The sequence below is a fragment of the Cnephaeus nilssonii genome, assembly GCF_951640355.1.
Source record: "Cnephaeus nilssonii genome assembly, chromosome: 2".
NCBI classification, from domain to species: Eukaryota; Metazoa; Chordata; class Mammalia; order Chiroptera; family Vespertilionidae; genus Cnephaeus; species Cnephaeus nilssonii.
The window spans coordinates 84,287,565-84,310,987 of NC_137073.1; the positions used below are offsets into that span (position 1 = coordinate 84,287,565).

Below are 23,423 nucleotides of genomic sequence, written 5' to 3' on the forward strand. Positions count from 1 at the left end.
CTGGCCGTTGGGGCCTATGGGAGGAACGCCCCCCCGCTCATCCTGTCAGCCCAATTGGCCATCCCAAGTCCCGCCCCCAGCCTGCCGCTGGCCCAATCGTGGGCGTAGCGGAGTGATGGTTATTTGCATACTTCCCTTTTATTAGGTAGGATATAGTACAGATAGTTTTTCCTCACTGGTCTTTTTCCAACTATTCTTGTCTATCTGTTCAGACAAACTAGGCAGCCTCTCCTTGGCTCTTGTGAATCTTCTTTCCCTCCCTCTTTCTACCTCTGTTCCACTTACATGGTGAAAAGTGACATATAGAAGACCTCTCTCATATGCCTGATGATCAGCTATAAGTCTGGATCAGAGTAGCTCCTCTGAGAGTTTGTGTGTCTTTTCCACTTTCTTCTCCTGGGTTTTTAGCTCAGCATTGCCATGGGAGGTGCAGTCCATTCCTGATCTGATTGTTGCATAAAGAGGAGATGTTCCCACGAAAGTTCTTAGACTCATTTACTCCTTTTGTATCTTGTACATAGAATGTCAGCCTTTATTCAGCAAAATAAGCATTGTTATTACAACGATGAAAAATCTTAAATGTTTGCAACTGCATCAGGGTTTAATGTGGTTCACTAATGCATTTACCCTCAGTAAAAGTTTGTTGGTTTGCCAGTTATTCCTATTAAATTTTTAGCATTTTTAGTATTGTATTACTAGAAACTTGGCTTTATTTGCATTCATAGGTCATAATGCATTTCTTTTTTTGTTTTACTGAAGAACCCACTGTGAGAGCTAGTAAATCCTGTGGAAAATGGCCTTCAGTGATCTTACATCGAGGACTGTGCGTCTTTATGATAATTGGATCAAGGATGCTGGTAAGTAACCATATTTCCTAATTGAGGCTCATCCTGCCTTTTTATGTCAGATTCCCACATTTAATAGGATTTCACTGAAACAGGATGAGAGACTTTGCAGCTTAACACTCTCTCAAGGACACCCCAAATATTTTTTTCAAAATATTATTTTTATTACTAATTAGTAAAGACGTGTCAAGGGTTTCATTACAGATATGTACAAAGATAGAGCTACACAGATGTTCATTAAGATGCTTATAATAGTGAAAATAGTTTTACTATCCAATGAAGAGAATTGGTTAGTAAATGATGGTACATTCCAACTGAGTAGCCATTAAAAGTGATTTGGAGAGACAGTGCTCTTAGGCTTGATTCTGCCCTAATGCTCCTGAGGGAGATAATAGTTATTGCCAACAATGGCTCTATTCAGGATGCTTCTTGAATGGGAGGGGTGCACCCCCCAGGGGTGTATCAGAAAGGGTGGGGAGTGTTTCCTAGGGTAACCCCAAATAATTCTGAAATGCCTGACTTCTCCCCTTGCCCATTTAAAGAAAAATCAGTGTTATAGAAAAACATTTAATCCCAGCACAAGAAGATTAAATTAAAGCCGGTTATAAAATACCATATATATTTCTTTTGTGAGGATTAGCAGTTATTTCTTTGGGGTAGGATTTTAGTAACTTCTTATTTACTTATTTATGTCTATCTAGATTTTCTTTAAAACACTAAATGTGTATTGCTTTTATAACTATTACAAAACATTCTAAAAATATAACAAAGGTACGTTTAAATAAATACTAGTAGACAATCGAGCCTTTTAGAGCTGAGATGGACCTAGATATCATCGAAGCTAAATCCTCATTTTAGAGTTGAAAAAACTGAGGCCCAGAGATGTGACCTGGCCAACATCATGGTTAGTTTTTGGCAGAAAAAACTAGAACCTATGTATTCTGGCATTTCATATTTGAATTAATTTACACATGTTCACCACCATCACCACTTTAGAATGATTTTTACCTGTCAACCAGAAATTGCATGATCACCAAATTCAGGGGGAAAAAGTGCCACCTCTTGGTACCTATCACAGTTGGAAATATATTCCAATTAACATTAATTTCAGCCACGATAAACGGTTTCATGGTTGCTAGCATTTTCAGTAGACTGCTAAAGACCAATTTTATTTCACTACAAAAGGTCCTACTAGTTTTACCCCTGAAAAATGCCAAGTATCTAAAAAAGATCCCACAAGTAGAGATGCTTCAGTCTGGTTGGGAAATGGAGAATGGTTATTTCCATTTTTTCTTCTTCTCTTTTATTTTAGTTTTCTTCAACTTATGTAATGATGCAGAAGACATACAGGTTTCTTTAGAGGTTTTTCTTCTCTGAAGGTTTATAGTAGTTTGTTCTCATTAATTCGGTATTTCATTTAAGAACTATATTTTTGCTTTCTAATAGTTTTTCTTTTCATTTATTTATTTTTAAAATACTAATATTTTGATTGCTTTTCAAAGTAGAGGTGTACTTTGCTTCCTGAACTCTTAGGATTTGAACTTGGGAACCAAATAGATTTAGGTACTTTTTAAAAAAAAAATAGACCTGTTTGGGAGAACAGATCCCTTGCTATTCAACCCTTGCTATTCACTATTCCAAATGCAGGAGCCCTAGAGATTCAGATAATCAATATGCTAACTTACAGGTCAAATCTATTTAAAAGATGATGACTATCTATATAGTGCTAGCAATATAAAATATTTAAAAAGGAACTACTTCTGAATTCTACTTCTACTTTTATTCATGGATCAACTCTTTACTTTTTATTAGGAATTTAAAAGCTGGATAATATTAGGTCAGAAAAAGGAGTGACCCAGGGCTGGGGTGGTTATGGAGAGACAAGGAGAGTCCTGGAGACAGTGTTGCAAACAGTGCAAGAAGAATGAGAGGAAGAGTCAGGTAGTGCTACGTACCTTGGGCCAATTTGAAGTCATAAGAGAGGAGGGAAGGTAGGGGATATTTAATGCAAAGATCTAAATGTTAGTCCTGACACTACTGTACTAGCTAGGATCTGGAACTAATGATTTCTTGTCTGTGAGTCTCAGTTTCTTTGTTAGAATGATAGCTACCAGCCAGCAGATAATACACATGGAAGTGCTTCTGTCATTTGGGAAGTTTCACAAAGCACGTGGGGGTGGTGGTTACAGATGATTGATAGAGCATTTTCATCTTAAAATGCTTTCAGTATAGCATATCATGTTTGTAAAGGTTTCTTCACATTTTTTTCCTGTTGGACTCTAGAAGGGTTAAAAAGTTTTGTGTAGAGATTTACACCTTCATAAGAACACTTTTAGGTAAAAGAGGAGAGGGTTTTTGCTTCCGGGTAGTGTGGTATTGATCTCTGAAACCCATTAGGAATCTTTTCTGGCCATCTTAGTTCAGTTGTACTTTGCTTACCCTGGGAAGTTCTGAGCACCTGATCAAGGGCCAAGAATTTCAAGTGTATTCTTGGCTTTGGCCCTAATCCCAAGTCGCCTCCAAGACACTTACCTGTATTCTTTGGTTTTCTTATGGCTAGAGAAGTTGTGATCATGCATAATTATTTCAGGTGGAAAATTCCACAGCTACAGGATTTTAAAATGGTTTAATTACTACTTAAGCTATAAGAGGATTTATTATGATTCTAGATATGAAGTGTCAGATTTTGAAATAATACTATAATGTTTTCAGTTGTTTAAAAAGCAACTTTCCTTATATTTGGGTGGTACTAATAACTTTTCAGACTTAGTTGTGACCTTTTTCGCAAAGACAATCTGAGTAAGAGTGTTGCCATCCTGAACCTTTAATACTTCACAAAGTACTGAGGTACATGATTGCTTTTCCTTCCAGCTTCTTCATCTTATTGGTGCTTGGGGTTTTAAAGGGAGAACTCATTGAGCTAGTACATGCTACTTGAGAAGAGAACACTGCCTTACAAGCAGTTGATGGACAAGTTCATTAATATGTTCTATGTATGTGACACTTGTAGTTTCCCTGTCTCTCTCTCTCTCTCTCTCTCTCTCTCTCTCTCTCTCTCTCTCTCTCTCTCTCTCTTACACACACACACACACACACACACACACACACACACACACACACTCTTAGAAAAGAACAATCAGACTAGTAATAAGTCAGACCTTTGGTAATCCCTGGGGTACAGACTCTCAGACAGCCTGCCTTCGCATCCTCTGCTTTCATCTTGGCTCTACTTATGCACTTAAACCCAACTCTGATGCCAAATAGAAGATGCATCATCAGCCTTTTCTCTCTGGGGGAAACAGAACTTACCTCACCCCTGATCTTTTGCAGTTTGTGAAATCATAGACTGATTCAGGATTAACTTTAAATAGCATCGAGTGTCCCCTCTACCACCCCCCCCCCATCAAAGTCACCATCCGCACCTGTCTTGTACACTTTTCATCATGGGAAGCCCACTACCTCACATGGAAAATAAACAGTTTTCAGAGTCATGAGCATCATATTAAAGACTTTTAATTTCATCTGCTCAGTGGAGAGAGCGAATTCATGCAGAGGAATAATCTGAGTACAACTACTAGTATACTTTTAGGAATTTGGCAGTTGTATGGAAGACCAGATGTCACTGATTGGATCAGCAGGCAGGAAAACCACAGAAATGACTCCTGCAGGGCAGTGGTGAGCGACTCTTAGGCCCTAAATATAGGAGAAAGAAGTTGACCCAAAGCAGCTTTTTCTCAAAATATGGATGCCTAGGACCAATATGGATCCTATGATTCTGATTTAGTTGGATCTGGGTCATTTTTTTGACCACTTGACCTTTAAACACTCCAGAGGTGACTGCTCTGCTGAATTGAGACCTGCTGTCATAACATTTACTAAGCATTTAGTCTGTCCTGGGCTCTTTGAATACAGTAACTCACTAAATCCTCTATGTGATATAAGCTATTTTATTTTATTTTTCAATTACACTTTACATTCAATATTATTTCGTATTAGTTTTAGGTGTACAGTGTAGTGGTCATACAATCATATACTTTACAGTGTTCCCTCTAATATTTCCAGTACCCACTTTGTACCATACATAATTATTATAATGTTATTGACTACATTACCTATATTTTACTTTACATCCCGGTGACTATTCAGTTATTACTAATTTGTACTTCTTAATCTCTTCACCTCTTTCACTCAGTCCTCCCAAATCCCTTCCCTTCGATACATGCTGCTTTATGCCCAGTTCTTAGACGAGGAAACTAAGCAAAGAGACTTTAAGTCAGTGGCCCCAAGTCAGGAGGGAAGCCAGGATCAAAACTCCAGAGCTTGCTGAAATAGGATTAAAAAGCATAGGTGGAGCCCTCATGAATGGGATTAGAGCTCTTTAAAGCATAGTGTTTTGTTTTATTATTTGCTTTCAAATAACAATAAATCTAATTAACTAGCTTTTCCCTAAGGATATGATTTTTTAAAAATCTGTAGCACGTGAAAGTCACTCACAGGGTTTTCAAAAAGGTGTGTGCTTAAAATGTTAAATTATAAGAAAAGGTTATTTATTTTAAAATTATTTTCTTCTACTTCCTGAGCCAGCCCAGAACGCTTTTTCCTGACTTGTTTTGTTTGTACTGTTGCCAGCAGAATAACAGAAAGATGATGATGTCATTTGACTTCCCCACCTGCTGAGTCAATGAAAGAAGAAAATAAAATAAACCTCCAATTCAGGAATTCCTTTATTGACACTTAAAAAACAAAAAAAACAACTAGTTTTCAATCATACATGTGATGTGTGTTACTAACAGAAACATTTAGAAAAAAATCATTTGTATTGTCACCATCCAAAAGTGATAATGTTAATTAACATCCTTGCAGGGGTTCTTTGGTATTGGTTTTAGGTCCTTATTTCATTGGGGATAAAAACTAGACATATTAATATGGCTGATGATATGTGTGTACTTTTAGTATATAAGAGAATGTCTGGATGGAGGAACTCTAAAATGTTACTATTGGTTATGGTGGGTGGTAGGACCTTGCTGGCTATCTTCTGTCCTCCAGATGCACTCCACATGCTGTGCTGGGGCCTGGAGAATGACCAGTATGGACTATATCCATGGGCTTGCTCTCCTGCCCTCTGGTTTCTGGTTGGTTTCAGCCAAGGGGGAACCCTAGGAAACTGGGGAGAGGGAGGAGGGTGGTGTTGGGGTATCAGTTCTCCTGACCCCTTACGTGAAGAATTGCCTTGTGATGGGGCTGGATCCCTCAACTGAAGGTCACAGCTCTTCTGCAGGGGGCTACTCCATATGACTCTCTCCTGGGTTGTGGTAACTCCCTTCCTTTGCCCTTTGAAGCCTCTGGTGCTAACAGCCTCACTGTTTCTAACCCCATCACTATCCCTGATAATGTCCCTTTACCCTGAAGATGGTAGTGATCATTGCCCACGTAGTCTGCTGTCAACATTAGGGTCCAGGTGCTCATTTAAAGAAATGCTGGTTGATGTTAGTTACCTCTTGGTTAAGTGGATATGTACTTACATCTTGTTTTTCTCTTAGATCCAAGAGTTGAAGACTGGTTCTTAATGTCATCACCTCTGCCACAAACCATCATCTTGGGACTCTATGTCTATTTTGTCACTTCTCTGGGACCAAAGCTCATGGAAAATCGAAAGCCCTTTGAACTCAAGAAAGCGATGATAACGTACAATTTTTTCATAGTACTCTTTTCTGTGTATATGTGTTATGAGGCAAGTGTCTTTAGTATTCCTAATGGGAGAATTTTGCCTGAGTTTTCTTGTTTATCAGTCATTATGTTTCTTGTTATGATTGTAAAACTCTTCGAAATTTAAGGAATTTTAGAATCTCTTAGCTCACTAGAGCAGGGATTTGCCCCCAAATTGTTACGTATAGACCAGGTATCAAATCCTTTAGAGGATCTAAGTATAATTTACTCATAGGTAATGAGAATTATTAATAATAAGTCCAGGGACTGGCACATAGTTAACCTTAATAGATAATTGTATGAATCCATAAATGTTAGTTTTAAGGAAACATACTTGGAGAAATTAAGTAACTTGCTCAAAGTAGCATAGCTGGTAAGTGCAGGACTGATATTTGAATCCAGGTCTGACAGCAGAGCTCATTCTGACTAATGCGTTGTCCTCCTCATGGTAGGAATATTTAGTTTCTACACGCTCTCATGAGTTATGATGGTGGGTTGTTTGGGTTTGGTTTAGCCGAGCTTTGGGGGAATAGAGAACTTAGACTCACACAAAGCAGTAGGTAAGGGAGCCTGTCCCTTAATTGTCAGTAAGAGAGCGGGGGATCTTTCAGAACCTAAAAGAAGACTCACAGATTCACTTTCTCTCCCTCTGCTATTAACATGCCTCAGCTACCCTCACTGCTTTTCTGAGATTCCTTGCTTCCCCAATACTGGCTGGCTTCCTCGTACTGGAACTCACAAGAGTCCAGCATAGCTAGCTCCTCTGGCCTCTCCTGATTCCCACCATGAATCCACCTGGTCGGGTTGCCCTCACTTTGTTCTGACTTCATCCTCATAGGCCCCTCAGAAGTCTGGACTTACTTTGCTGTCTTCCATTTCTTCTACTTTATTTCCAAAATTAACTCACAGGCCACCTTACTGTCCTTTCTGGAGCATAAGTAACTGAAAGGGAAGAGCAGAGAAAATACAATATTATCAGAAATAGGATATAGCCTACTGTAGGACAGTGTTAAGAACTGACCTGGGAGCCAGGAGACCAGGGGCTAGTTAGTCCCAGTTATGCTACTGATTAGCTACCTGATTTTGAGGAAGTCACTTAACTTCTTTGAGCCTCAGGTCTCCCATTGTATAAAGTCAGCATTGAACCAGTTGTCTCTCAGGTTCCTTTATGCTATGTCTGACTGTGTCATTGAATATACTATCCTTAAATATATTTCTTAGGAAATAATTCAGTTATAACCAGTTAGTTTTTATCTCTATTTTGGCAATTACAACATAAAAGAAGGTTTGAAAATATCTGAATTTGAAAGTCTATTTCCCATTAACCACTAATACTAGAGTTACTTATGTGTCCATTTTGGTGTTTATTAACGGCTAAATATAAACTACTACTTTTTCTTCTTGACAGCCTGAAACATAGACACATATGTCAAAAGCTTCACAGACTTTTAGAATGTTCTTAAACTTAATATCAGGAAAGCATTAAGTTCCACTCTTTGTTTAAACAAAGACTTTTGCGGCTGAGCAGCCTGTCATCTCCGGAACACATCCGAACTCATGGTTTATTGGGTGGAGCATGATTGCATTTGGTCTACAGTAAACACCTTGACCAGGGTGTTAGGGCAAATATGAGCAAGGTGAAAGGTAGATCAGACTAAAGCAGTGGTCGGCAAACAGCGGCTCGCGAGCCACATGCGGCTCTTTGGCCCCTTGAGTGTGGCTCTTCCACAAAATACCACGGCCTGGGCGAGTCTATTTTGAAGAAGTGGCATTAGAAGAAGTTTAAGTTTAAAAAATTTGGCTCTCAAAAGAAATTTCAATCGTTGTACTGTTGATATTTGGCTCTGTTGACTAATGAGTTTGCTGACCACTGGACTAAAGGAACCCACATGCCTTATTTTTTAGTGATGGTTTGAATGTGTTAGTTAGTTGGCACTAGTCAGACACTAATAAAGAGAGACGACCCAGGCCGTTGTAGCTCAGTGTCGACCCGTGAACCAGGAAGTCATGGGTTTGATTCCTGGTCAGGGCACATGCCAGGTTGTGGGCTCGATCTCCAGTAGGAGGCATGCAGGAGGCAGCCGATCGATGATTCTCTCTTATAATTGATGTTTCTCTCTCTCTCCCATCCTCTCTCTGAAATCAATAAAAACATATTTTTAAAAAGAGAGAGAGACCAATGAAGACCCCACAAAAGGCCAAGTCACACAGCACATTGCTTGTTTGGGGCAGGGAAAGGGGAGAATCAGTCATGCTAGTTTTAGTAAAAGGATTTAGCGTGTTCCTTACATCAGTCAGTAGTTAAGTCTGAGCTCAGGAGAATATGAGGATGCTCACTGACAGATTTCGTAAAGCAGAATAAGTCATTTCTGTACCACATTCCCTGTTCCTTAGAGAAAATTTATTGACTGTTTTTTGTAAGATATTTTTTTCTCACCTGTGAAATATGTCTTATACTTTTCTGAATCTTAATTTTCAAGATTTCATAACTTACCAAGTTAACATTGTGATTAAATTATCTCACGGCATAAGCTAGGAGCTAGTTTTAGAAAAATATGGTATATTTTTAAATACCACAGTCTAAATAGTTGTTCTTTCTCCTTTGTTTCTTTTCACCATGGAAATACCATTCTGGTAATGCCTCATAAACCTTTGCTTTTTTAGAAGTTAATTTATTGTAAAGTTGTCATTTTAGCTTTAATAACAATTAAAAATAGAAATTTAAAGTGTACTTCAATGGCATAAAATGATATAACCATTATACCAAGAAAGAAGACATTCTTGGGAAGATGTTAGCACTTATGAGAACAGGGTATCAAAAAAGAGAAGTGGTCATATTTTCAGAGCTCTAAATTAATATAGGAATTTATTTAAAATTACAGTCCTTAGTTTTTCATTTTCAGATACTGTTTTAAAAGAAGACCTTCCCACCATCAGACTGAAAGAATGTCAATGTAATCTTTGAATTGCGGTTCAGACTTATCAACAGTAAGCTTTTTCTTCTCACCACTAGTAGAAGGTCACTTTGTGGGTGTGCTGGAATTAAGGCTTGCTAGTTTGCATTTTTAAGCTTGAGATTTTCCTTTCTTACTTGTCATGTGGATCCAAAGCCAAACTAATATCTGAGTCTTGTGTTTGGTCAACCTTAATTTTAAGAACCATGGATTACCACTTCATATCACACCGACTAGCTAAGGTCAGGAAAAAAGCAATGTATCTTATGAGTACATTGAGGAATTTTGGTTTGCTAATTTATTTTTTGACTATTTGGGACGTTTAGAGATCAGCAGAAAAGACTGAATTCAGGCCCATTTATTCCCTTTAGAATACACAAACATAAGCACAGACATATATAGATATACCTAATATGTACGTATACTAGCATATACTTCCAGTATTTGATGTTTAAGCAAAAACACTCCCAGTGTTTTGTTCTCCACTATATTAGAATAATTATCCCAAGAAATGGACATTTTAGTCCAAACCCAGTTTATCTAAATAAGATATGAGTTTATGGTTTTGAAAATTCTTACTGCTTTTATATCCAGTGAGTTCCTAGTTTGTAAGTGTTCTTGCCTAAGTTTCCCTCCACACTGGCTGCTGACTCAGCTGAGAATTTAACGAAGAAACAGTCAAAACTGCCTTTGTTATAGCTGTTGAGCAAATGTTTCCTTCTTTAAAATGCATGTGCTCTCTTGCAGTTTGTGATGTCTGGCTGGGGTACAGGTTATTCATTTCGATGTGAAATTGTTGACTATTCACGGTCGCCTACAGCGTTGAGGGTAAGTTTCTCTTTGGAAAAACTCGTAACTCAAAATTAATGTTAAAACTTTTTGGACTCCATCTGTAACAATGTGAATTCAGAATGAGTGACTCAATTATTAGGATATGTATATTGAAAGAAAAGCTAAAATTTACCAGCTAGAAAGAACCAAAGTCGGATATGTTATTTTCTGTAAAATTTAAAAGTAAATTCATATCTGGTTCCTCAAACAACTTAAAAAAGAATTATAATATGACCCAGCAATTCCACTTCTGGGTATATATCTAAAAGAACTAAAAGCATGAACTCAAAAAGGTATTTGTACACCCATATTCATAGCAGCATTATTTACAGTAGCCAAAAGGTGGAGGCGTGCTCACTTCGGCAGCACATATACTAAAATTGGAACGATACAGAGAAGATTAGCATGGCCCTTGTGCAAGGATGACACACAAATTCATGAAGCGTTCCTTATTTAAAAAAAAAAAAAAGGTGGAGGCATGAAAGGTTAAACAAAATGTGGTGTATGCATACAATGGAATATCATTCAGCCTTAACAAGGAAGGAAGTTCTGACACATGCTCCAACATTCACAAACCATAAGAACATTATGCTAAGTGAAATAACCCAGGCACAAAAGGACAAATACTGTATGATTCTATTATATGAGGTACCTAGAGTGATATTCAGAGACAGAAAGTAAAATGGCCTTTGTCAGGGGCTGTGGCAGATGGGGAGTTGTTTTATAGGTACATGGATGGGTACCTCTATGCGTGGATGGTGATGATGGTTGCACAACAATGGGAATGTACTTAATGCTACTGAACTATACAGTTAAAAATAGTTAAGATGGTAAATTTAATATTATATGTATTTTGCCAAAATTAAAAAGAACTAAATTTTCCCCCATGTAAAAATAAAACAAAATAAATTCATATTTATGTGTGCTTTTGCAGATGGCACGCACCTGCTGGCTTTATTACTTCTCCAAATTTATCGAGCTATTAGATACTGTGAGTATGTAGTCATTTCATTTGGTAAATGTCTGATCTTTTGATGAAAGCAATAAACTAGAGTTCTGTTGTCCGATAACTTGGGTTATCTCTCTTCTTCAGGCAGACCTGCCTTTTCTTATCAGAAATTTTAGAAAATGGATAGGATAAGCTTATTTTTCAGTCGTTTGCAAACTCCAAAAGGTGTTCTTATATGTCTACCACCTGTTTAAGATAAGCGTGTAACTGTCACATAGACGAAAAAACTGCATCTTTCTGTAGATGGATGACAGTTGTGCTGGGAAGCAAGTTTAGGAAGCAAAGAGCAGAGAACACTTTACCTTTGGTACTTCTTACAAAAACCCTGTGTCATCCATACTCCTTTAAGAAGATAAATGCTTCAAAATTTATAAACTTACACATAATATTGTTACCCTTGCATATCAGTCATTTTGGAAATGTCAAAACTACCTTCAGCTGCCCTCTGAGTCCTCTCTCTGCCTGGGAATGAGCTGAATTTGGGTGACTGGACCCTGGGAGAAGCAAGTGCTATAGATTAGGGTCCGTAAGGAGAGGAGAAAGTCCTATGCCATTGTTTCCAGAGTAGGAAAGCTGTGTAATTATTATATCTTTGTGGTATGTGGGTCTTGGTTATCTGGAAACAGTCTTGAGCCTAAGTGTGTTCTCTCTTCAGAATATATAACAAATCTCAACATGCTTTTACCTTCCCAGATGACTACGCATAATGTAATAACTGGAAAGGATTTTTGTGAGCATAGAATCACTCCTATTGTTCTCAAAAGTTGGCATGCATTAGAATCACCTGGAGGGCTTGTTAAAAACACACAAGCCCCATAGCCTGATCCCTAGAGTTTCTGATTTAATAGGTTTTGGGTGGAGCTTAAAAATTTGCATTTCTAGCAACTTCTCAGGTGATGTTATTACTGTTGGTCCAGGGTCCACACTTTGAGAACCCTTGCTTAGGCCAGTGGTTGTCAACCCTCATGGGTTAGTCAACTTACTTGCATTAAAAAGCCAGAAGGCTGGGCCCCAACCTCAGAGATTTGGAGCTAAGTGGTCTAGAGTAGATACCAGGCAGGGCTATTTTAAAAAAGCTTCTTGGACATTGTAACATGCAGCCAGGGTTGAGAACTATTGATCCATTGAAGTCCAAAGCTCTCAGTCTGAAAATACTGAGGTTCAATGACTTACCCAAAGGAATGCTGCCACTGATGGGCTAGGTCAGTGGTCGGCAAACTTATTAGTCAACAGAGCCAAATATCAACAGTTCAACGATTGAAATTTCTTTTGAGAGCCAAATTTTTTAAACTTAAACTTCTTCTAATGCCACTTCTTCAAAATAGACTCGCCCAGGCCGTGGTATCTTGTGGAAGAGCCACACTCAAGGGGCCAAAGAGCCGCATGTGGCTCGCGAGCCGCAGTTTGCCGACCACGGGGCTAGGATCTCAGATTGTTGTCTTATGGCTTTTTCTGCACCACGCTGCCTTCTCTCATGTGCATAAGCAAATGTATTTGGCTTCATTGTTTCTGCTTTGCATGTTCTCAGGTCTAGCTTACATAAGGAAATGGTTGCTGCCTCTGTGTCCATCCTTAAGCCACACTTTTTAAGATACTCCTACTAGTACTTTTGTTTCTGCTACTCTGTTTAGTCCTATATTTCAAAGTCTAGTTCATTGTTGCGCTCCTGAATTTTGAGTATCTTTTTGGACATTTAATTCTGCTTTTGAATATTTTTTGGAAAAAAAAATTTCCCTTCAAATTCTTTCTATTCTATGCCTTTGTTTGTAGAGTTTCTGCAAACCACTTGGATACATTCAATCTGAATGGTGCCTTCATTGCCCTCCTCGTTTTTCCAAGGCAGCTTTGCTTTCTTTTCTGTCCTATTTCCCCAATTAACTCTTCAAGTGTTTTCCTCTTCATTTTTCTTTAATAATAACTTGCTAACTTTTGATTTATTGCAAGTCCTCTTCATTTGCTTAATCCATTACCTAAATTGGGAAAATGTGTTAGAGAGCAATGTAGAATAATGTCAGTCCTAAGAATTAAGATTCCGTGCCATACATGTGGATTTTTTTTTTTTTTTTTGCCAATAACATTTTTTTCCCATAATTTTTTGGGCCATAGTTTTCATTTTATATCTTGGATTTTTCAAATCTGCATGCAATTTCTTTTTTACCTTTTATCGATTCTCCCATGACTAGGCATCATACCCAAGTTCCTTCATACTAATTGGCTTTTGAACTTGAAGAATCAGCTGCTTCCATGAGCATTCTATAAGTCAGTCCTTTCAAAGCAAATTGTGATGTGAAATAGTTTCACTTTGTCAATATTTTTATAACTCTAGATAAATTATTGCATGATTTTATATGAACTTGATTTTCTTTAAATTATTTCAGATCTTTTTTGTTCTGCGTAAGAAAAATAGCCAAGTGACTTTTCTGCATGTCTTCCATCATACCATCATGCCATGGACCTGGTGGTTTGGAGTCAAATTTGCTGCAGGTAGCCAAGGGAGAGTTGGGATCATTTCTTATAAATACTAATATTTTTGTATGGTATAAACACAAAATCTATTCTTAAGTGTGATTTAAGAGCAACTCACATCAAAGAATCACTTTGATCAAACTTCTAACTTTTATTATTACTTGAAACCTAAATGTAGGACTCTTACCCAGATCCTTCTCCAACTCTCCATTCTTTAGAAATGCATTGACATTTGGGTACAGTCTTATACATATATTTTAGTTGTTTTATTTGGATTTTATTATTTTCCCAAGGAGTTCTATTAAATATCTTTTAAAAATAAAAAATAAACAAAATGGTTTTATAGGAACGTAACTAGGTATCTATTTCCTTATATATATCCAGAGAGTTAGAATGTTTATCTCAAGTTCCATGTCTTCTTTGCCTTCAAATTTCTAATAACTGATACACACTGTAAACCCTAACAGCTCTGTAAAGATGTGTGAAATCGCAGTTGTCCCAACTTCTTTAAGCATCCTGCCATATTAAAGGATGTTTTGTTACTGTTTTTCAAGTCAAGAATAGTTTAAGTCAAAAGCTTGGCTACAGGCTCTTTTGTTTGGTTTGGGTTTTATGCTTCTGAACATCTAGAATTGAAAAAAAAACCCAGGAGGTTAAGTAATTTTACCTTATCATAAAGTTTTAAATAAGTGATATTCCCAATGACATATTCTTATCTTACTAGCAAACATTTTATTTATGCTAGTTTCTTAAATTTAAGACGTCGTTAAGTAGGCCTGTAGCTCATAGTAAACAATGTTTTAGCATTTCTGTGAAAGGCTCACCTCTATTAGGCATTCTGATTCTGCAAGACTTAAAAAAAGAAAAAAAAAGCGGAACCACAACTGAGGAACTTTTGTTTGCGTTTTAGATTCTCTAGGCTTGGGGAGTCTAATCTGCATGTCTTATGTCTCAGAGCATGAGAAGACATTGATCAGTGGCACAAAAGCCGTGCTAGAACCTATAGGAGCCAAGAGGGCATTAGATTTTTCAGTATGTATGGATCTCCTTGCCCAAAATTGGCGTTTATCTGTAGAGCATTTTAAAAAAGTAAATGTAGCTGTTCTTATAAGGTATGTTAATGTAAAAAATTAACTTGCACTAGAAGAGAGTCTCATCTGTGTCCATTTCACAATAAAAGCGTAGCTATATTATTTAATCTCCATACTTTACTTATCTTTACTTTTTTTTCTCGCACATGCATATTGTGCCTCTCAGTTCTTTCTTCAGTGATATCATTGACATCTTTTTTGTCTTGTGAAATATTGAAAATGGCCCAAATATCCACTAATTGAATGGTTATTACTTGTGTGTATATAATTGTGAAATGCAAATAATATTGAGAGGCATCTTTTAAGCAGCTTGACTCCTAAATTATCAGAAATAGGTGACTATTCTGTTTTTAAAAGAAAAGGTTCTTTTACACCCTTATAATTTATTCACTCAGATTTCTTTCAGGAGACCAGAATATTATCACAACATTGAATAATATATAAAAATAGAAAAAAGATTGGGAAGCAATACCCCCAAATATAATTATTTAGAGATATTGACAGAAAAAGTGGTTTCTCTCTCCTTCTGTATCCTCCTCTGTATTTTTTTATATTTTTCTATATTGTATATCTGTTCATTCCATAATGGGAAAAATAAATTTTATTTGAAGAATGGAGTTGAGCACTTTTCTAATTTCTATCTTCAAATCAATTTCAAACAAACAATGCTTTCAATAATGAAAATTTAAACATATGATATACCTCAATTTTTCATTGTTACCATGTTTATGGACCTACCTCAAGCACTTTGTAGTGGGTTCATTTCCCATTCCTTAATCCCCCTGCTGCTTTACGAAATGTAAATATTAGAAAATAATGTTTTTTTTCCTCTCGTGTACCATGGATTGGCATTTCTGTTCAGATCTTCATGTGAACTCTAGTATACACATGTACACCTGATATCTATTCAGTAACAAGCACAGAATAAGAGCTGAGGTACTTCCAGAGATATGGTTTGACATTGGCTCCCATCCCTCAAATGAAACTGCCCATTTCAAACTGTTCTTCCAAAATCTTGAACATAATTGATCTCTATCTAGTGTTTAATTTCCTGTTGGCTTATTGTACAACTCTCTGGGATAATAGCAATCCAGCTTTTCTTTTGAATATGATGAAAATATTTTTGTGACACGTTTTTATATTAATTATGCACAGATTCCTGTTTAGATATATGGAGAATTATAATAATTAGCCAGGTGATTATTTTTCCCAAACCAAAGGAATAAAAGGTGATGGCACTAATTGTAATTCATTCTGAGATGTTTGCTTTTCAAAACTGGTATCACAAAGAAGAAAGCAAGCTTAGAAAATACTTCTTGGAGAAGCCTTCCAAAAACATTACTACTTAACATGTGATTATTCTGTGAACAAACTCATTAAAATAACTTATTAGAAAATAATCATAAACTAGAGAAAATAAGCAAGTTTATTTAATAGCTTATTTTGATCACTAATCCTTACTAAACACTCTAGCTACACCAGTACTTTGTTCAATTCCTGTCCATGGGATCCTTGTTTTAGGACATTTAAATGATGAAAGCATCTGAATGGGAACATGGACATGCTTATACCAAAAAATAAGAGTAGTGTCTTAATAAGACTGGCTCTGATGTAGTTGGTTATCCAGGGTACAGTAGGTTTCTTGTGTGTTTATAATCATGAGACACAAATAGAATTGAGAGGTATTTGGCTTATCCCTGTTAAGCAGCTTAACTCCTAAACTATCAGAAATAGACACCTATTCTATTTTTAAAATACCCCTAGAAAAGGTGTTTCCTCACCACTATATTTAGTTAAGTTTCTTTTGGGAAAGAAGACTAATCCAAATGTGTTTAATAAAAGTTGGGAGGCTGTTAATAAGCTTTATTAATTCAGTTTCTTCTGATTTGAAATGTGAGATAATTAAAGGATTAGCTAAAATTTTATTCAGGAAGGGAAGTTTATGAAGGGACAGTATATCATAAATGAGGTATTGGAGGAATATTTAAGCTACTTAAAAATAATTACTTAAAATAGGTTATTTTAAGGGAGTACTTTAGCAGTGGTATATCTAGAATTGCTGCAATTATGAATGATTATTAAAAAGTAATTAGTTTCTACTGTGCAACAATTTTTATTTTGCTTTAAACTTTCTGTAATTTCTAGTGTCAATGAATTTAGTCCTTCTTCTAACACAATCAGTCCAGATTTATGAGGTTTTGTTTTATTTCTGGAATTAAAGAATACTGGAATAAAGGAAATAGAATATCTTGGAGAAAAAATTAAATTTCAGGCCAACATTACTATGCTGAATTAGGCTCTACATAAAAAAATGCAGATTCTTCTAGAATGTGCCACTTTGGAAAGAGATGCTAGGGAAGAGTTTTGTTTTTTTCTCCCACTACCAACTAATCACACTGTTACCCCTCTCCCTGTACTACTGGTCCAGCTAAAGGCAATTGAAATGATCTTTGCTTACATTCCCCCAGCATTCATTGCTTCTATTCTAAATTAAATGTAATAAGTAGGAGCTGTGGGGAAATTAGAAGATGAAAACCAAGATAGGATGGCACAATTCATAAAAATCAAATGGAAGCAGTAAACAAAGGTGGTTTAACAATAAACATTTATTTGCATTTTGGAAAAACAAGTAATTGATTAAAGCAAACTTAACATAGCTTACTAATAAAAGCCAAAGTTTTGTGGTACTAAAAATATTTATTGAAAATTGATTGTGGAAAAAGTGAATTTGATTTCATGCAATGACACTTGCAAAAGTATTCTTCGTGGTTTTATTCGTAATAACCCCAAATGGAAATAATCCAAATATCTTTTAATAAGAGAATGGATACATTCTTATGTATTCATATAGTATAATACTACATAGCAATATAAAGGCAAACTACTAATATACACACCAACATGGGTGAATATTAAAACCATGTTGATTGAAAGAAAGGCACAAAAGACTATACCCAGTACAATTCTATCTATATGAAGTTTAAAAGCAGGCAAAACTAATGGTTGATTATGGAAATCAGAATGAAGGTTACATTCTTTGAAAGGGGATATGGGAGCCTTACCTGGTGTCACAAATGTTTTATATCTTGAATTTGGTAATGTTTACTTGGGTCTATGCATATGTACACTTAAGGTTCATGTACTTTGTGTTAACTCTCACTAAAAATGAGCTTGATTACTATTATTTAGTAACATGTCATGTTACCTTAACTCAGATTGTTAAAATAAAGCCAAATCATAAGTCCATCTTAAGTCAAGATATAACAGAATAAGGGCATGCTAGTTTATTTTCTAAGATTTGTATATTATATTTTACTAAATAAATGCATTGTCCAGCTCCCTCTAATTTGATACCTGTTTAATAAGATTGATGTTTCACATAATGCGTGTTTTTCCCCCCACTAAAATTAAAGAAATAAATATACTAAAATCTCAGTTCAGACAAAAATGTGTCTTATTTGAGGAAGAGTGCCCCCATTTGACAATAATTTTATTTTCCAGGTGGTTTGGGAACATTCCATGCCTTTCTAAACACAGCTGTCCATGTAGTCATGTATTCCTACTATGGACTATGTGCACTGGGACCAGCCTACCAGAAGTATTTGTGGTGGAAAAAATATCTGACATCATTACAGCTTGTGAGTAATTAATTGTCTTTAAAACAATATATAAAACTAAACTAGAGTCATTTGTTTTCCCTGTGAATTAGGATATTAACTAAACAAAGAACAAAATTTACAGAACAATAGGGATATGAAGTGTCTGACCTCTATGTGGTATCACATGATTATCCTTTCTATCTTATTTAAACTGTTGTCAGGAATGTTATTGAAAACAAAGCATATTTGGTAATCAAGAGGCTTAGACAATTAAATCAAAATGTGTATCCATATACCATCTTTATACTATTTTGTGTATTTATATAAAACTAGAGGCCAGGTGCACAAAATATGTGCACAAGGCGGGGGTGAGGGGGTGTGGACCCTCAACCCGGCCTGTACCCTCTCCAATCCGGGACCCCTCGGCCCGATCCCACAGTCAGACATCCCTCTCATAATCTGGGACTGCTGGCTCCTAACCACTCACCTGCCTGCCTGCCTGATCGCCCTAACCACTCTGCCTGCTTGATGCCCCTAATTGCTCCCCTGCCTGCCTGATCGCCCCTAACCACCTCTGCCTGCCGGCCTGGTCGCCCCTAACTGCCCTCCCCTGCTGGCCTGGTCACCCCTAACTGCCTCTGCCTTGGCCCCCTACTGTGGCTTTGTCTGGAAGGACGTCCGGTCTAATTAGCATATTACCCTTTTGTTAGTATAGATACACATTTATGATCAAAGTAATCTCAAAGTTATGTGAACCTCAGTAGGCATAATATTAAATTAGAAGTTAGAAATTTCGTATTCTAGATCTAAATGATCTTGAGGGGGTATAACTTTGAGGGAATCATGAGCCTTCCTGTGTGCCTGCCTATCTAGATTAAAGATCTACAGTGGTATAATATATATATGTATCCTAAATAACCAAACATAAGGAAATGGTGAAATAAATTATTTTCATTTCTACGTTGGAATATTACAAAGTCATGAAAATTATTTACAATTTCTTTTTTTTTAAGCATTCCCCTCTTCCCCCCATAACATACATTAGAGCACTGTCCTCAAGTAAACAATGTTCAGAATTGCAGAGGCACTCAATTTAGACCTAATAAGGCTTTCTAAGCATTAATCCTAAAAATATATGGCGTACAATTTTTCTGAAGAGTAACCATAGGTTGAGATGCTGATTGCTTTACATTTTATCTTCTATTAAAAGAAAAATTCTATGATCCTCATGTTTCCAGATTTATAGTCTATAATAATGTAGTGTTATATTCTGCCAATAACACTAAAGAGAAAGTGTGAATTTAGGTGTAGATAGCCTGTTGAAATTCAGATTCTATTAAAATCCTACAACTTGTTAAATGAAATTTGGCATATTTATATAATGTCTTCTCCCAGGTGAGAGCCTGATATTTTAATTTGTAAGGATATTAAGTCAATATCAGAGTATATCCTTGCAGAATTGTTTATTGTATTTTAAATTGGCAACACCCTAAATAACCAGTCCTAAGGAGATAGTGCAATACATTATTTTAACTCCTACTTTGGAGTATTATGAAGTCATAAAAATTATTCATAATTGCTTTTTTTAAAAAGTATACTTTCTGATTTTAAAATAACATATGCTCATTGCAGAGAAATAAGAACATCATGGTAAGCAAAGAGAAAAAATATATATAATTTCACCACTCAGGGAAAATCAGAGCTTATTTTTTATTTTATTCTCATCTAGCTTTTCTCCTCTATGCATATATATGTATACATTTGCATGATTTGTATTATACTGCATGTAATATTTTGTATTAGGCTTTTTTTTTTCACTTAACATACTCTTACATGTTGTAAAGACTTTTTAGCAATGTAGAAAAATACTTATATAGAAAGAAGAATAGATTTTTGTTCATTATTATTCCACATGAATCAGTTATACACAATCGCATCTGCATAGAACGTGGAGGATATTGCTTAGGCTTCCTAAGGTTTCGTTTCTTTCTCTGCAAAATGAGAGGAATAACTCTAGCTACTGCACAGGAAAGTCATAGAAGTTCCTTCACATAATGCAAGGAAAGTTGATGATGATAATAAAAGAAACTATGTGAAAATCTTAATTGCAGTGATAACTGGATGAATTGTGGGTAATTGTTATTTATTTTTATTTATAGATTTTTACTTTTCTAAAATTTCTACACAACACATGTTGCCTTTTAGTAAGGGGAAAAATATATTTTAAAAATCTGGATATATTAAGTGTCCTTCTTAAGACTATGTAGAATGTTCTGGAACACAGAGTCTTTGGGCATCACTAAGAAGGTCCCTAAAACTGTCCCACTCCTTTCAGAGTCTCTGGCAAACGGTATATATTTTTATCTATAACAGTGGAGGACAAATGGCAGATATGAGGAATCAGACATGCCTTGGTGCCTACAAAATTGGTGGGGCTCTAATTAGAATGTTTTTATTTCCCCAGAATTGAAATACCTAGTCTAACAACAAACTATTTGAAATTGAAACTATCTGAAATATTAGGCCATAAGGTAGTGGTCCCATGTGCATTTCATCAATCAAAGACTCACATCACTTGCAGAACAATTGCCCTGTTGGTTCTCTGAGTAGGAAAGGGCTGTTGCGTTGCCCAGCAACAGGCACATTTGCATAGGTCCTCTGGAGTTGTGCAGTTTGGTGGGACTGAATAGTGGTTCCAAATTCCCATCTGGATTTTAACACTGTTCCACCCACTATCACTCCCATGGAGGCTAGCCTATCCAACAGTAGCTGGAGGTGGTTGGAGAGTGTTTAAACGTAAGTAACAAAGAATGCATTAAATAATTGCTCCATTGTGACTCTTCATATCTGAACAATATTTTTCATTCTTTCATCTGTTAGGTCCAGTTCATTATTGTCACCATCCACATAGGCCAATTCTTTTTCATGGAGGATTGCAAGTACCAGTTTCCAGTCTTTCTGTACATCATTATGAGTTATGGGTGCATCTTTCTACTGCTCTTTCTCCATTTTTGGTACCGTGCTTACACCAAAGGTCAGAGGCCGCCCAAAACTGTGAAAAATGGAATCTGCAAAAACAAAGATCACTGAAATTCAAGTACAACATGAATCTATGAATGAGACTGATATCTTGTCTTCCTTGACAATCAAGAGATATTTCCATGTGCAGTGCATTTTGTATATTTTTCAAAAGCAAGAGCTTGTATTTTTATGATAAGTTATTGGGGTTTCTGATATTTGAGAGCCTATACTCCCAGATAACAGAGTCTTCTGATAATTAGAGCCTAAGGCAGCCCGTTTTTCAGCTGCTTTTAAACCTCATCTAAAGGTTTTATTTAATACATTTTGTTACACTAAAAGGATCATGTGAAATAGTACAGTACTTTTCAAAGAAGTTCAGTATAAATGAGAAATATCACTAGATATTTTGAGTACAGACAGAGATCCATGCTGTACAGTGGATTCCTCCTGCCAGGTCTGAAAACCTCTAATGTGGGCTTTGGCGTTGTAGCTTGTTGACTATACTCAGAAGACACTATGTTTATTCTAGAGTTAAATTCCCATTCTAAAGAATTAACAAAATGAGCATTAAGTGAATGTTGGGTAAGTTGTCATTTAAAATCACTAACAATAGTTTTTAATGGATCTCTTGAGTAGCTGCCACCAGTTTTGCTGATAAGACTTTCTCACAACATTTTGTCATATGAAGTGTTTAGAAGTAACACTCCTTTCAAGGAACACATTGATGCACTTAATACTAAGGTTAAGTTAATATTTTGAAAACAGGTGATTTTTTTCTGATGGCTTAATGAGCACTCTGCTATTACTGTCTTTCAATTGTCTTTGTATGTTTCTGGAAAGAGGTGAATTTGTCAATGGAAAAAGTACTGTATAGCCCTAGCCGGTTTGGCTCAGTGGATAGAGCATCAGCCTGCGGACCAAAGGGTCCCAGGTTTGATTCCGGTCAAGGGCATGTACCTTGGTTGCAGGCTCCTCCCTGGCCTGGGCCCTGGTCAGGGCTCCTGCAGGAGGCAACCAGTCCATGTGTTTCTCTCATATCAATGTTTCCCTCTGTCTTTCCCTCTCTCTTCCATTCTCTAAAAATCAATGGAAAAATATTCTCGGCTGAGGATTAACAAAAACAAAAAACAAACAAAAATAAATAAATAAAGGTGAATAAATGTTTAAAAAAGAAAGAAAAGAAGAAGTACTGTATAGTTCACTGAGAAAAATCTGTTGTCTGTTGTATCATAATGTCACTTTCTTATATGGTCATCATTTAAAAGATTATCTTGGTTAAATATATATTGATTAGATGTGTAAATGTTCATGTCATTAATATATTGCAGGTACCCTTAAATCATAAATGATTTTAGACTACCCATCACAGTTTCCAGAGATGTGTTAGAATGGCTTATGAAGCAATTGGAGGCAAATGGTGATACAGAGATTATTCAGGGAAGATTTAGTTATATGAGTGTTTCTCTCAATAGAGAGAGAGAGAGACTACATAGTAAGTATTGTAATGGATATACTGCATGAAAAAATATTTTTTAGATTTATTAATTAACAGCCTGCATTTTTTCAAACTTATAAATTATATAATGAAGGACTAAAATTCATTTTGCAATGTTTCATTTCTTTAAAATTGCTACTTTCTAAAATTCTCTTATTCTTGAACAGTAGATTTTTGTCCAAGAAACACAAATATTTGGACATTTAAAAATTTTCCTTATAGCTTGTTTGTTCCCATTATATTTATACTCAGTTTTTGAAGGACAGCTTATGCTTGTATTACTTTAAACCAGCGGTCGCTAACTGGTGGTCCGCGGACCTCTGGTGGTCCATGAGGTCTGAAAGGTTGGTGACCGCTGGTTTAAGGAAACCATTGGAGCAGCGGTCGCCAACCACTGGTGGTCCGT

At 36.2% G+C, this 23,423-nt stretch overlaps 1 protein-coding gene across 1 annotated transcript in view; it reads left to right on the forward strand.

Annotated features, from left to right (window-relative positions):
* ELOVL7 (ELOVL fatty acid elongase 7) overlaps positions 1–23,204 on the forward strand; it is an 82,478-nt gene extending 59,274 nt beyond the window's left edge. The window contains exons 2-8 of the mRNA XM_079761475.1: positions 760–857; positions 6,386–6,576; positions 10,253–10,333; positions 11,271–11,327; positions 13,724–13,829; positions 18,404–18,540; positions 21,382–23,204. Coding sequence (XP_079617601.1) covers positions 794–857; positions 6,386–6,576; positions 10,253–10,333; positions 11,271–11,327; positions 13,724–13,829; positions 18,404–18,540; positions 21,382–21,591 — 846 coding nt within the window. The 5' untranslated portion in view covers positions 760–793 and the 3' untranslated portion in view covers positions 21,592–23,204. The remainder of the gene's footprint in view (positions 1–759; positions 858–6,385; positions 6,577–10,252; positions 10,334–11,270; positions 11,328–13,723; positions 13,830–18,403; positions 18,541–21,381) is intronic.
* The last annotated feature ends 219 nt before the right edge of the window (positions 23,205–23,423 follow it).